This window comes from Canis lupus, chromosome 22 (genome assembly GCF_048164855.1).
Source record: "Canis lupus baileyi chromosome 22, mCanLup2.hap1, whole genome shotgun sequence".
Classification (NCBI taxonomy): Eukaryota; Metazoa; Chordata; class Mammalia; order Carnivora; family Canidae; genus Canis; species Canis lupus.
The window spans coordinates 43,778,361-43,793,202 of NC_132859.1; the positions used below are offsets into that span (position 1 = coordinate 43,778,361).

Below are 14,842 nucleotides of genomic sequence, written 5' to 3' on the forward strand. Positions count from 1 at the left end.
ACTTAATGAGATTTAGAACAGAATACCTCACATGTAAATTAAAACTACGTGCAGCTGTACCAATATTACATGTACAGTGTGTAAATAAAAAGACGTGTATAGCTATTACAGACACTTAAATGGAGGAGCAGGGGAGTGGGGGATGGGAGCACAGAGAGAGACAGGTGAGGCTGCCAAGGTGAGCAAGGGCCAGATTATTTGGGCTTTGTAGGCCCCACAGAGTTGAGCCTTGAGGACACTGGGAAGTCACTGGAAGCTTTTCTTCAGCTGTCCAGACACCTACCTCTACAGTTCCCCGGGGCACACACACTCAATACAAACGCAAAGGACAAGAGCTATAGCTTCCTCCGACTGCTTTCCTTCCATTTTTCTTCCCTGGAAAGGTAAAGGGCAAGCCGACCCCTTCTGGCCCACTCCACACAAGCACCTGTGGCTCAAGAAAGGCCCTCACCGACCTCTCCACCCCAGAGCCACCCAGGCAGGAGAGGTCACCCCCACCCCCCACCTGAAGGAAGGTAGAAAGGAATCCTGAGGGTTGGGCTAGTCAGTGACAGCATTCATCTAGGACAGTCAGAGAAAAACCCAGAATGCAGCGGGAGCAGGACTGGGAGGGGGAGGGTCAAGCTCCCACGAAGGCTCCCTGGAGGAGGCAGTGCAAGCTGAGACCTTAAAGGCTGTGAGATTCTGGTAAGCAGCGTTCTAGAAGGCAGACAGGCCATCCAGGCGAGAGGAGCGCTGTGTAGCAAAGGTGTGAAGGTAGAAACGCTCAAGGGAGACGCGAGGGGGGTAAGGTCTGGCCCGAGGTTGGGAAGAAGGGCAGGGGATGGTCTCCAGGCCAGGGCTCGCTGCCGGAGCATGCACACACTTCCCCCCGCGCAATAATGCAGGGAAAGTTGGCCCCTAGTCAGGAAAGGCCTTGGCGGGAGCAGAGAAGGCAGTGGGCCATTTTAAGTGGCCAGGGTCTGGCTCGGAAGAAACCTTTTTTTTTTTTTTTTAAAGAAGGGATGGGGTGGGGGTGGTTGGGGGAGACTGTTTCCAGGAATCCCCAGCTCAGGGCTTTTGCAGGGTCTCTGGTCCGTAGCAGAGGTGAAGGTCAGACCCCTGGTGATCTCCACCCCCTCCCCGCTACCTCTCTCCCCTCCCTGCTCAGGTTTCTCTCCGGCCATAGTTTACTTTTCTGGCAGATGGGGGGGGGGGTAAGGAGGGCGCAGAGGAAGGACGTTTAGATTGGATGATAGCAGCTGGCTCGGGCGGGGGGCGGGGGGGGGTGAAAGCCTGGAGACGGCCTCGGCCCTGCCACCGCCGCCGGGTGGCCTTCCGGACGCCGCGCCGCCCGGGGCCTCAGGCTACCCATCTGCGAATGGGGGCGGTGGGGCGAGGGGGGATCTTCGCGACCCTGCTCTGCCGGCCGGGAGCGTCCGCCACTTCCAGAGCCGGGGCCGGGGCCGGGGCCGGGGGCGGGGGCGGGGGGCGGGGCGGGGCCGGCGCCCGCGCGGGGTCAGAGTCCGCAGCCGGGCCCCGCTCCGCGCCGCCGCCGCCGCCGGGCCGGGCCGGGCCGGGCCGGGCTCGCGGCGGGGGAGGCGGCGCCTCCGGGGCGGGGCTGCCGGGCGGCCTGGCGGGAGGCCGGGCGTGCGTCAGCGCGGCGAGCCCCGGAGTTTTCCACTGACGAGGAGGGCGGAGCGGCGGGCGGGGCCGGGCGCAGCCAGTCTCCCGCCGCCGCCGCCGCTGCCGGACGCGCAGAGCCGGGGGCTGCGGGGCCGACGGCTGCCGGCCGAGCGCGCACGGGGCCGCGGCGCGGGGGGCGTCCCCGGCCGGGACGCGGGGGCGGCGGTGCCCGGGGGGCGCCCGGATCGCAGGTGAGCGCGGCGCGGCGACGGGCCTGGCGGGCCGGCACCCGGGGAGGGGGCGCCCGCGGGGGCGGGGCGGGGCGGGGCGGGCTGCGCCCCCGCGCCCTGCCGGCTGCCCCCCGCCGCCCGGGGCCCGCGCAGGGTGGGGGAGGCCCGCGCCCAGCCCGCGCCGGCCGGCGTCGGGGGAGGGAGGCGGGGAGGCGGGGAGGCGGGGGTGGCGGGTTTTCCGCTCCCCTCCCCCGCGCCGCCGCCGCCGGGACCCCGAGAAGCCGAGCCGGGCGCGGTGGCAGCGCCGAGGCGGGCGCGGGTGTCGGGGTGCGCGCGGCCCCTGGAGTTTCCCTCCGGCCCAGTTGCCGAGAACTTTTCAGAAGTTCCTCGCGGGGCCGGAGCAGGTGACATTCGTCGCCTTCCCCCTCGGGCTCCCGCCCCCTGCGCGCGGGCGCCGCGCCCCGGGCCGGCGGGGGCCGGGGAGGGAGCGCGGGGGAGCGCGGGCAGGAGTGCGGCTCGTGAGTCACGGACCCCGACGGCGGGAGGGGGGAGGGACCGTGCCGCGCGCTCACCTGCCTGTCAGCCGCCGCCGCGCGCAGAGGCCACGGCCGTGAGTCACGGGCGCAGCCCCGCCGGACAGCCGCGGGCACACGTAGGCTCCCTCCCACGCACTTCTGGCTTGCCCGGCACCCACTTCCTCGCGGTCCTCAGTTTCCCCTCCCCGGGGCCCTTCCACAGGCGCGCACCTTGAATGTCCCCGCCCCAGCAGCCGCCACACTCTCAGCCACTCCCGCGCCCCGCACAGCACACTGTGGCCCGCGCTGCCGACCCGGGAGGAGCCCCGCGGCGCCGGCGCCCCCGCCCACCGCACACCTCCGCTCAGAGGTCTCGCGGCCCCCGGTGCCGGCCGCCTCCGCTCACCCCCGGATCCTTGACATCACTGCCTTCTTCCGTCTGTCTCCACGTCCGGAGGTCACCAAGGCTATTCCCCTTCCCCTCTGCCCTCCCCATCCTGTCATCGCTCACCTAGCCCTGGCTCGGTGCCGACTAGTCACACCCCCCTAGGCCGGAGCCTGAGCCATCTTTTTAAAATGCAAATCTGGTATTGTCACTCCCTACTTAAACCCTCCGGTGGCTTCCAGTGGCCTCAGGCTAAAGCCTGCTCCGCCCGCCCTGGCTCCCGAAACCTGCCCCAGGATGCCCCTCCCCCTCCCCCTGCTGGCTCTCCCTCACACGCTGTGCCCCCTCTGAACTCTTCCCACCTCCCTCCCTCCTGGAGACAGCTTTTACCCTCAGCCTTCCCCCTCCTGCCCCTCCCCTCTGACCACCATCCCAGCGCTCACCGAGGAGCATGCACGCTCCTTGCCCTTAAATTCAAAAGCTGCAAGAGTGCAGTCCTAGTGTGGCTCTTGCTCCCTGTGTGCCCAAGTGCCTGACCGTGCTTGGCGTGTCACAGGAGCTCCGTCTTTGTTGAATGAATAAATGAATGGATGAATGAATGAATGTGAATGAAGAGGGAGGGCCTTGCTTAGGTGGAGGAAGCAGTGGCTGTCAGGTGCAATTTCCCTTCTGCAGGAGCAGTTGGCCTCCTGTAGCCAGCAAACATTTGGCACGTACCCAGTGCCAGGCCCTGGAGGCCAAGGCTGAGGAACTGCCCTCCCCTGGGATCACTTTCAGAGGGATGGGGGGATGGGGTGTAGTAAGGCTTCCTGTCTGCCCTCTTTGTGCTGCCCAGGTTGTTTTGCTAGCCAATCCCAGTGGGGGCCGGGGGTACTCAGAGGTGTCCTTTCCTCCCAGGAAGTAGTTCTTGAGGGTCTGGGGCCACATGACTCCAGGTGTTGGGGGGAGCTGGCCTGACCAAGGCCTGGGGCTCTGAGGTTAAAGGACACATTCTTCAGATTCCCCGAGGAGATTGCAGGCAGCTGAAGGTGCCCTCTCCCCGATATCAGCCCTGGTGGGGGTCCTGGGGCATTGGGGCTGCTGAGCTCCTGGAAGAGGTGACTTCCCAGAGGCCTTGAGATAGGCCCCTGACCCCCAAAGATGATCCATTTTCCTGGTGCCCAGGGTGAGATGGCCTTCCCAGGATTCACAGCGTGGCCTGAGTGTGTAGATAGTTGTGGGTAGAAGAGTGGGGAAGTGTCACCCCCTCATCCTAAGCTGTCAGCTCCTCTGTGCAATGACAGGAGCTGACACCCCCACCCCCACCCCACCCCCACCCCCACCCCAGGCAGATCCCGGAAGAAGCCTGGCTCTCTTTGATTCGGGCTGGGGCCTGTCTCTGGGGCTTCTGGGGGTGTGGTATTTCTGTCTGAGCCAGCTCCTGGGAATTGCTTTTCCTTCCTCCAGGACCCTAGGAGAGGGCCGGTGATGGCCCTGGGAGCAGAGCCACGGTTGGGATCCTTATTCCTGGGTAGCTGTTCAGGGCCCCTCCCCCCTCCTCTGACTCACTGTCTGACACTTTTCTTGGACTCTTTCACTATCTCTCATTCCTTCTTCTGACTTGGCCTGTCCTTGTCTCTGGCTGAGTCTTTTTCTCATCTTCTGCCTCTGCCTCTGTCGGCCTCTGGATTCCCAGGTGGTACAGGGAAGCGCCAGATCGAAGTGCTGCTCCTTCTCCCTCTACCCCAGAGGGGTGTTGGCGAAGAGATTGGGTCCTCATTACATCCTAGGTCTGCAGACCCTGCTAGGGGTTCATCACTAGAATCTGTAGCATGGCTGTCGCTTTCTTGGGGTCCCTGTTTTCCTGTCTGCAGCCTTGGAGCATATAATGACTTCACCTTCAGTTTCCGTTCTGTAGACATGCCCGAGGCAGAGCCAGGGTGTCTGGCTTAAATCTGCTTCCTTGGTATCTATTTGTTTACTTCTGGGGAACAGGGAGCCTCCTGAGATGCCTATGTTGGCACCTGCCTGCAGTCTGGGCTTCTACTCTCAGAGTCGCCCCTCCTGTGGCTTAAACCCCCTGGTGGAGGCTTTAATTGACAGGATCAGGAGATCACACTGACCAGTCACCCCCAGAGGTCCACCTCTGCTGGTGTTGAGGTGCCTTCCCTGTGCCAGATTCTGTTCTAGGCATGGGTACTGAGTTGGCCAGGCAGTGAGGCCACAGCAAGACCTCAAGAGAAGGGCCCCCATAGGGGAATCCCTGGGAGCCCAGAGAGGCATGGAATCAGGAGTGAGGAGCGGGGGTTTCAGGGAGGCCCTCTTGGAAGTGACTATTAAGGGAGAGTAGGCTGGGTTCCAGCTTGTGCAAAGGCCAGGAGGCCGGCAGGTCGTAGCAATTAGGGGAACTGCAAGTTCAGCTGGAATATAGTGAGGGGAGAATGGGGAGGCAACAGCCAGGCCTACTTCAGCCTCTCGTGGAATTCTAGGCTTGATCCTAAGGGCCAGCTTTCCTAAGCACGGGGGTGGCAGGCAGAGATGTGGTTTAGGAAGATCACTGTGACTGCAGGGGGATGGCAGGAGCAGAAGCAGGGCATGTGGACAGTAGTGGTGGGGACAGAGACATAAGGATAATAGATTGAAAACTGAAGGAGACATATATAAAATACATAAAGCATGTGAATCTTAGGTGTGCAGTTAGATGAATTTTCAGTTTTAGACATTCATGGAACCACCAGCCAGATCACCAGAGAACTTTCTGAGAAACCCACCTGACCCGAAGTGCCCCCCACCCCTCACCGTCATTGTCCACAGTGTATATCAACCCTGCTCCCCCCCCCCCCTGCCAATTCTGACTTGTGTCATCCCTGAATGGGTTTGCCTTTCCTTGAACTTCATTCACTTATATATTCTTGTGTCTGGCTTCTTTCATTCCACGGGACATCACTGAGATTCACATGTTGTTGTGTCCGGGAGCTCCTTCGGAAGAGCTCCCAGCGTAGAATGACATGTTCCCTCAGCACTTAGCACTGTGCTAAGAACTTGACATGTATTGATTTACGTACACCCCCCCAACCCTATGAAGTTCTAAGACCTAGAATCAGAGACACAGGGAGCTTAATAAGGACCTTGACCAGGCTCAAACAGTCCAGCCATAGCCAAGCTAGGGTGCAATGCAAAGGCAGGCAGTCTGGTTCTGGAACCAAGGTTCTTCACAGTGTGCTGATGGCCTCCCCAGTGCCCACTGTGTCTGTGCCTAGCCTTGTGTGCATTAAGTGGCCTGGCATGTACTTGCAGGACTGGGGGGCCTGGATGTGGCTGGAGGGAGAGGGAGGGGATTGACAGTGGCTGCAGGTTTCTGGCTTGAGTAACTGGGTGGGTGGCAGTGCCGTTACTAAGATAGGGAACACAGGAAGAGGAACAGATGGCACGGTGGGGGGGGTTGGTGGGGAACAGAGACAAGGGGTTCGATTTGGGGCCTCTGGAATTTTATGTTTCTAAGGGACGGCCAGGCAGAGATAAAAAGTGGGGATTGGGGTTTGGGCGTGTGATTCCGCATCCGCCACCCTGTAGACAGCATCTGGAGTTGGGAAAGGATGAGGTCTCCCTGCGGGGCTGGTAGGAGCAGGGTAAGTGGGTGTGGTTTGCCCACGGATGTTACTGTGTGTCTCTGTGGGTCTGCACGTGTGTGTATGTGTGTGCCTGGCTCTGGGGCATGAGTTCCCTCCTCTCCTGGGAGAGCCTGCAGGTCAGCTGGGAGCTGGGTTGTTTTTGTTTGTGGTTTGTAGGGGGTGCGGGTGCCAAGCCTGAGAAACTACCCGCTGAGAAGCCCCCGGAAGCACCTGTGCATTCTCTTCCCCAGCCCCAGTGTGAAGGTTAGCAAGGAGGGGAGTTTCTCTTGCTTCTCTCTTGTCTGGGAAGAGGCCGTGCTTTGTGCTTCTGGAGACTTTTATCCAGTAAGTCCGCTGACCCGCACACCCTTTAGGTCTGGGATCTAGAGACTTGCTAGTAGGCTTGGCAAGGGGGGAAGGGGTGTTTAGAAGGGACACCTGAGTAGGGGAGTTCTGCAGCCTTTTGGTTGGTTTTTCCTGTTCTCGTTTCCTGTGATGACAGTGGGGGAGGGGCTTCCCAGCCCTGGGGCCTCCGCACCGTTTCCCCTTCCTCCTGGTGACCTCCTGGGGCCTGGGCCTGGGCCCTGCTGGACACCGAGAGACAAGGTAGCTCAGCCCTTAGAACTGCATCCTTTGTCCTTTGGGGATTCCCAGGGATAGTTGAGGCCGGGGTGGGGGGGTGGGGCAAGCTAGGGTGCAATGCAAAGTCCACTCCTCCTGGCCGAGGCCATCCGGGTTTGTAGGAGGCTTTCAGCCCCCCAAGAGGGAGGCACAGTAAGCTCTGTGACAGGAGATAGCAGGACATCCTCTTGACAGATCAGTTTCACTAAGAGTTGTTGGTTTTTTGTTTGTTTTTCAAGGGGGAGAAAAATAATTTCCATAGGAAGTTAATTCAAACAAACAGGGTTAGATATTGGAGATGTAGACAAATTTTTAAGATCAAACAGGAGTTGTCAGAGAAACATGAAGCCCAGCCAGGCCTGGAGGCAGGGGACTTCTGTGGGGCGGGAGTTTCTGAGGGAAAGTCTGAGTGGCTCTGTCACAGGAGAGGAGGGGCTCCGGAAAGTCCTGTGTCTGGGAATCGGGGCCAGTGTCAAAGCCAGCCTGTTTCCCAGAGTACCCTGGTCAACCTGGCCCCAGAGAGACAGGAGGGGAGAGAGAGAGAGAGAGACAGACTGTGTGTGTGTGTGTGTGTGTGTGTGCGCGCGCGCAGGCTGGTGTGTCTGTGGGTGTGCTGCGGGTTGGTGGTGGAGGAGGAGGAGGAGGAAGCAGAGCCTCCGTACATGGCTGTGCAGGCTGTGGCAGACGGCCTCACACACACAAAGGCACACAGATGCAAGCCGTGTGAATCACCCAGCCAGTGAGTCAGCCCCCAGGATTCCTGTCGGGGAATGAGCGAGGCCAGGCCGAGGTCTGTCAGTCCATCTGTTGGTCTGGGGTATGCGTGTGTGGAGGTGGGCTGTGGGAGGTGGTGGGGAAGGTTCCTGGTGGTGTCCTGGGAAGGCTCTTGCGCAGAGGTGGTGGGAGTCGGCAAGCGCCAGGATGAGGGTCTGGGCCTCAGTGCTCTGCCGGTGGCAAGAAGCCTCCTGGAGCTGTGCCCCCTGCACACAGAGCCTAGGGGGCCCGGGTCTCCTGGGAGGGTCAGGGCGGAGTTGACCGCGGCCAAGCACCCTGCCCTCAGGCCTGCCGCTCAGAGCTTTCTCCTTTCCATTCCAGGCTGCCAATGCCCAGACCCCAGAGTACCCCCGGCATCACCATGACTGGGCCACTGAAGAGGAAGTTTGACCAGCTGGATGAGGACTCCTCCTCGCTCTGCTCCTCCTCCTCCTCTTTGTCTTCCCCGGGCCGCCGTTCTTGCTCCTGCTCTCCCAGCTCTTCAGTCTCCCTGGCCTGGGACTCGGATGAGGAGGGCCCCTGGGATCACTTGCCCTTGCCTGCCCGTGACTTCTGTGACTTCCGAAGTTTCACGCGTGAGTCCCCCACCCCTGGGAGCCACCACACCCCTTCTTCCTTCCTGAAGATGAAATTGGGAGGCCCCTGACGAAGCTATTCTGGCCTCTGGAGGTCGTGTCCCCACCTTGGCCACTTCCTGTAACACAGGGGTCACTCGGGAATGCCCTCTGTCCAGAGGCACGTGGGCCCAGCTAGATTCACCTTTGACCTCAGGACTCCCTGCCTAGCTCCCCAGGGTGGCCCTGGGGCCCTCTGGCTCCAGCTCCTCCTTATGTTCCAGTTTCGTTTCTCTAGCTTGCACACCTTGTCCTGCCAATTGAATCACTGGAGTCCCACGCCCCACACTTCTGCACTGTGGGGCCTGTCCAGCCAGTCCCTCTCCTGTCAAAATGCTGTTTGGCTTTGCCTGAACATAGTGGAAAAGTTTCTTCCCCAGTTATTTTTCAAGCTGGCGTCACTCTGATTTCAAAATGACCAAGACAGCCCTAAAGCAGTATTCTTCAACTTTGTTTTCCATTATCGCTGCCCCCAACCCCATGGAGCCTTTGTTAGACATATTTTTCCTAATTACCCCTGCCATGACATTTTAATACCCTGGCTATGGTGTCTTGTTTATGTAGTATATCTGTGTATCATCCATAGAAAAAAAGTATGATTTTTAGCACACAGGACCTGACAGTATGTTGACTAAACTGTGGGTTTATCTTGGCAAAATGAGAATGGTTTAATATTTATAAAATCCAATCGTAAAGTCTACCCAATGACTATGTCAGAGGAGGAAAAATATGAGAACCACTGTAGATGCTGAAAAATTTTGTTTTTAAGATTTTCTTTAGTTATTCGTGCAAGATACAGATTGAGAGGCAGTAACATTGGCAGAGGGAGAAGCAGGCTCCCTGTGGGGAACCTGATGTGGGACTCGATCCCAGGATTCCGGGATCACGACCTGAGCTGAAGGCAGACACTCAAGCACAACATTTGATAAAATATAATGTTCCTTCTAGATAAGACCCTTGGTAAAATAGAGATAAGTAAATTCTATCCTAAGTGATGAAAAATATGTATCTCAACCCCAAAGTTGGCATTTTAATTGATGAGGAAATATTGGAAGCCATCCAACTAAGGAACAAGATAAAGATGCTGTCACCACTAATAGTTAACATTGCTTAGTAAGTGCTACCCAGTTCAGTTTGCAGTGAGAATAAGAATTCTATGTATTGGATCAGGACAGGCAAAATATTAAATTGAAATACAATTGCCAATATTCATTTGTTTTATGGTAACTACTTATGGTTCAACCCAATAAAAAGTAATAGTATACCAATATTTGTATAGAATATACCAAATGTGGGGATCCCTGGGTGGCTCAACGGTTTAGCACCTGCCTTCAGCCCAGGGCGTGATCCTGGAGTCCCTGGATCTGGATCGAGTTCCATATCAGGCTCCCTGCTTTGGAGCCTGCTTCTCCCTCTGCCTGTGTCTCTGCATATCTCTCTCTGTCTCTCATGAATAAATAAAATCTTTAAAAATATATATACCAAATGCATAGCTTACTAATCAGTATACAGTTCATAACTTAGAAAGGCAGTTCCAAATAACAGCCTTCTAAGCCTGTCACAAAGTGCAAGAAGCTATAAAGGAAAAGATCAATATATTTTAAATTTCATGGCCTTAGAAGTTATTTGGTAAAATGCCTCGAACAAAAATAAAAGACTAAAATATTTCAAAGATAAAATATTAGATGATCAGTGTCTTTAATATCATATATAAAGAGCTCCTACAAATCAATAAAAAAACTATAGAAAACTGCATAAGGAACCTATAAATGGCCAGTAAAGATGGGAAAGATGTTTAATCCCACAGATGCTGTCATTTGGATTGGTAAATAATGGTAAGCCTGTGTTGACCTAGGAATGGCATTCAAATTTACCATTCTGGCTCTAATCTCAGCCAGGCTGGCTCTTAAATTCAGATCCATTTCTTTTTCCATGGTGGGAGGTCAGAGCGGGAAGTGTGAGGAGAGGCAAATGAGCGTCATCTTCCTGGAGGTTATGCAGTCCCTCATGGAGAACTAATGCCCTGCCCCTTCCCTCCCTGCCTTCTAGCCCTGTCCATCCTGAAGAGGGCTCCCCGGAAGCGTCCAGGCCGCGTAGCCTTCGATGGCATCACTGTCTTCTACTTTCCCCGGTGCCAAGGCTTCACCAGCGTGCCCAGCCGAGGTGGCTGCACTCTGGGTATGGCCCCCCGCCACACTGCCTGCCGCCGCTTCTCCTTGGCTGAATTTACACAGGAGCAAGCCCGGGCACGGCGTGAGAAGCTGCGCCTACGCTTGAAGGAGGAGAAGTTGGAGGCTCTACGGTGGAAGGTAGGGAGACCTTCTGCAGAGCCCGTGCCTTGGGCCGGCTTCTGAAGGCCTAGCCTGGAGGGGTGGAGCTTTGGGGTGGGGGCCAGTTAGCTCACTACATACGCATTTAGGGAAAGAGGCCCCTGGAGCCAGTATTGCTCCATCAGGGCCTGTTGACTGGATTATCTGCAGATAGAGTGGGATGTGGAAGGGCCTGCGTTTGCTGTGGGGGCTGGGGGTGTGGTGCCTGATGTTGTCTGACCACACTGCAGGGGGATGTGGAATTGATGGGACATCAGGGGTCAGTGAGTCGGGCGGGCTGTGGGGGGGGGAATGGGGGGGGGTTGTGCGCAAACTGGGGAATGGCAGGAACAGGAGATATCTTTACAGATGCCCTGAGGGTGGTGTTCCTGGCCTGAGGGTTCACGTGGTATCCGAGGTTCCCAGCCCAGAGTAAGCATGCAGGGAGCATTTGTCAAGTGACTAATGGTTGTGGGGGCCAAGACCCTCACGTCCCTCCTCTCTCCCATGCACACAGTTTGCGGAGTCTGGGGTACCCGAGACGGAGGCGAGCCTGCCACTCACAGTGGACGCCATCGATGACGCCTCTGTAGAAGAGGACCTGGCTGTGGCCGTGGCAGGTGGCCGATTGGAGGAAATGACCTTCCTACAGCCCTACCCGGCCCGGCGGCGACGGGCTCTGCTGCGGGCTGCTGGTGTGCGGAGGATTGATCGCGAGGAGAGGCGGGAGCTGCAGGCCCTACGCCAGTCCCGGGAGGACTGCGGCTGTCGCTGTGATCGGGTCTGTGACCCTGAGACCTGCAGCTGCAGTCTGGCAGGCATCAAGTGCCAGGTGTGGGCCGGGAAGGGGAGCTGGAACTCCAGGGCTCCTCCGCTCCGTGGGATCCCTGCTCACACTCTGCTTTCTCTCTGCAGATGGACCACACTGCGTTCCCTTGCGGCTGCTGCAGGGAGGGCTGCGAGAACCCCAAGGGCCGCGTGGAATTCAATCAGGCCCGGGTGCAGACTCACTTCCTGCACACGCTTACCCGCCTGCAGCTGGAGCAGGGGGCTGAGAGCCTGGGGGAGCTAGAGGCTCCTGCCCCGGGCAGCCCAGCCAGCCCCGCTGAGCAGGCCCTGGCTCCTGCTTTTCCTCTGGCCAAGCCCCCTGTGAGCAGTGAGCTGGGCGAGAACAGCTGTAGCAGCGACATGACCGACTCGTCCACAGCTTCGGGTACAAGTGAGGCCCCCAGCAGCGCCACGCACCCAGCCCTGCCTGTCCCTGGCTTCCAGCCTGACGTGGATGATGACAGCCTGGCCCGGGTCCTGAGTCTCAGTGACTCTGACCTAGGAGGAGAGGAGGAGGAGGAAGAGGAAGGGGGGGTGGGGGGCCTCGACAACCTCAGCTGTTTCCACCCCGCTGATATCTTTGGTACTGGTGACCCTGGTGGCCTGGCCGGCTGGACCCACAGCTATTCCAGCTCTAGCCTCACGTCGGGCATCCTGGATGAAAATGCCAACCTGGATGCCAGCTTCTTCCTAAATGGGGGCCTTGTGGGGTTGGGAGAAGGAAGCCTCCCTGGCACCTCGGTGCTGCCCAGCTCGGACGCTGGCCAGAGCGACTCTGTGGACCTCAGTTTGTCTTCCTGTGACTCCTTCGAGCTGCTCCAGGCCCTGCCGGACTATAGTCTGGGGCCTCACTACACCTCCCGGAAGGTGTCTGACAGCCTGGACAACCTCGAGGCACCCTGCTTCCCCTTGCCTGCCTTTTCTCCACCAGGGGACGCTGGCGCTTGCTTCCTGGAGTCCATCATGGGCCTGCCTGATGCAGCTGCTGAGGCCCTGACTCCCTTTGTGGACAGCCAGCTGTTTGAGGATACTGCCCCCGCGCCTCTGGTGGGGCCAGTGCCTGTGTGAGGACAAGGGTACCTCCCACGGTCCCGAGAGCCCCAAGAGCTGCCTTGTAGTAATAATGGGGACTCCCTGAGGTCTGTATGTTAAGGGTTTCCCTTTGGCTGGCTCATCCATGTGGGCACTCCTGATTTTTGTGCAACACTCTGGATTGATTTATTTATTTTTGTAACTTTCTGTGCTGGAGAGAGGGCGGGGAGGGGGCTTTCCTTTTCAGCCACTTGGCCCCCCACCCCCACCCCCCAAAGCCCATACAGTCTCTACTTCCACTTCCACGGTGTGTGCCAGGAACAGGAGGAAACAGGGCTCCTCTGGAGCTTTGCAGACCCCTTTTTGGTCTTGTGTGATGTTCCTTAGCCCGAACAATACAAGGCTGAGATCAGCCACTTCTAATGGCTTCTCCTGCTACCCTGAGCCCCAGACCCACCCAGGTGGCTGTATTTTCTGGACTGTGAAGACTATAATTTATTTCCATAATTTATTTGGAGACTAGATGGCACAGGCTTCTCCCCTCTGGATGGGGGGCCGTGCCGGGGTCAGGGTGGGGCACAGACCCCTGTAAGGCCCTTTTGCCTTGTAGTCCCACAACCCTGCCCTGCCTGGGCTTTGGTATAAAGCAGGTGTGAACCTGGGCCCTATGTCTCCTGGGGCAGATGCCTGGCTCTTGGTGGGTGGCTGAGGACAGCATTGCGGTAGGGGGCTGGGCCGGACTGCTCAACCGTGACCAAAACCCGCTTCTGCCCCACACAGCCCCCTCTGCTTCCTGTCCTCTGCCTCCTCATCTTCCTCCCTGAAGGCCACAGCCTTTACCTGGGCCAGTAATGTAGAAGGGAAGCAGGAGGCCCAGAGAGGGCAAGGGGCTAACCTTGGGGCCCGCAGCATGCCCCTGACTACTATCTCAGGGCTTTCTGGGCACTGCCTGCCTGCCTGGGCCACCTGCCCATGCTCTAAGGTCAGTTGGCTGGGGTGAGGGGTAGCCCCTTTGCAGCTCCTATGCCCTTCATTTGCTGGGGTTGAGTTTTGCATCCTTATTTCTGTATCGTCCTTGAGTGTTAGAACTATAATTTATTCATTTTTCTCTATGTCTGTGCCAAGAAGCCCAGGCTCTGGGCCTACCTTCTTGCCCAGGAGGCCTTGCCAGCCTGTGTGCTTGTGGGAACACCTTGTACGTGAGCTTACAGGTACCAATAAAGAGGCTCTATTTTTAACAGTGCGGCCTGCACTTTGAGGAGTTGGGAGATCGCGGTGGGGGGTACACCTTCAGGACGTAGCAAGGAGGGAGGGGGGATAGGCCCTGTGGGGCAGTGTGGACATTGAGGCTATGTTGGGGTAGGAGTGGGGGGCACAGCACAGTGGGCCTACTTCCATGCAGCCTGGTCACATCGGAGACAGGAAGCCAGCTGGGAGGTTGGCACTCCAGGTGGAGCCGGTTTCCCTCTCCCAGAACCCCTCTGTCTCCAGTGGTCACCTGGGATGGTGGGGAGCAGCAGAGCAGTCTCCGGAGACAGGGCTATCTGCTTAGGCTATTCCCCACTTGGTGACACTGAGCTGGGTGGGGCCTGACCCTGAGGGCAGGGTCCCCCCAGTCAGGGGCAGGCACCAGGATGTGGCTGGTGGAGGCCTTCTGTGGGGCTGAGCAGCTGAGGGCCCTGGGGACCAGAGCTGTAGGACCTCCTCCATCTGGGCCAGCCAGACCCGTCTGACCTGTCCCCAGCAGCCTTGTGGCCCGCAGGCCAGAGGAGCAAGCCACACCCTGCCCTGGGGAGTCCCAGCCAGGGCCTGAGGAGCAAGGTCCTTTCTCCCTTAGGAATAATGATTTCCAAGTGCTGGAAGTGAGGACCAAACAAGACCAGATTTGAGTCTCTTTCTCACTCTAATGCTGGGCCTTTTGCTCTGTGCTGGGCTCCCCTTATTTCATCTCAGTGGCTTACTGGGTAAGAGTATGGACTCAGAGTGCCAGGTTCAAATCCCAGCTCTTCTACTACGCAGCAGAGGTGACTTAGGCAAATCACTTCCTGTCTACTACTACTGTGTCTTTATGTCCTCAGTACTGTGCAAATAATAATGCTGCTTGTCTCAAAAGCTCGTTTAGTTCACACATACGAGTGCCTGGGGTGTGTAAGCCTCGCGTGCATGTTTGTAACTTCGTTTTGTTTTCATAGTTCTGCCTCTACTTCTACATTTTATTCTTTATCAGTTCTGACACTCTTTGGGTGTCTGTCTCTTGCCTCTGGACATGCATGGACATGGCCACCTGGCCATGAGAGGACCCATAGCATGGAGCCTGACCTATGGGCAGCCTGTTCCTG

The 14,842-nt window shown here is 57.9% G+C and overlaps 1 protein-coding gene across 10 annotated transcripts; it reads left to right on the forward strand.

The window, feature by feature from the left end:
* The first annotated feature begins 551 nt into the window (after window positions 1–551).
* CSRNP1 (cysteine and serine rich nuclear protein 1) lies at window positions 552–13,741 on the forward strand. Of its 10 annotated transcripts, none has more exons than XM_072793279.1 (5): window positions 552–687; window positions 8,042–8,295; window positions 10,384–10,643; window positions 11,161–11,475; window positions 11,559–13,741. In XM_072793279.1, exons 2-5 carry the CDS (start codon window positions 8,049–8,051, stop codon window positions 12,537–12,539), a joined length of 1,803 nt encoding a protein of 600 aa, XP_072649380.1. In that variant the 5' UTR covers window positions 552–687; window positions 8,042–8,048; the 3' UTR covers window positions 12,540–13,741. The 10 variants fall into 10 exon arrangements, with proteins under 10 accessions (XP_072649380.1, XP_072649381.1, XP_072649383.1 ...); XM_072793280.1 differs by having other exon boundaries at window positions 683–786; XM_072793282.1 differs by lacking the exon at window positions 552–687 and adding an exon at window positions 725–748.
* Window positions 13,742–14,842: the final 1,101 nt, after the last annotated feature.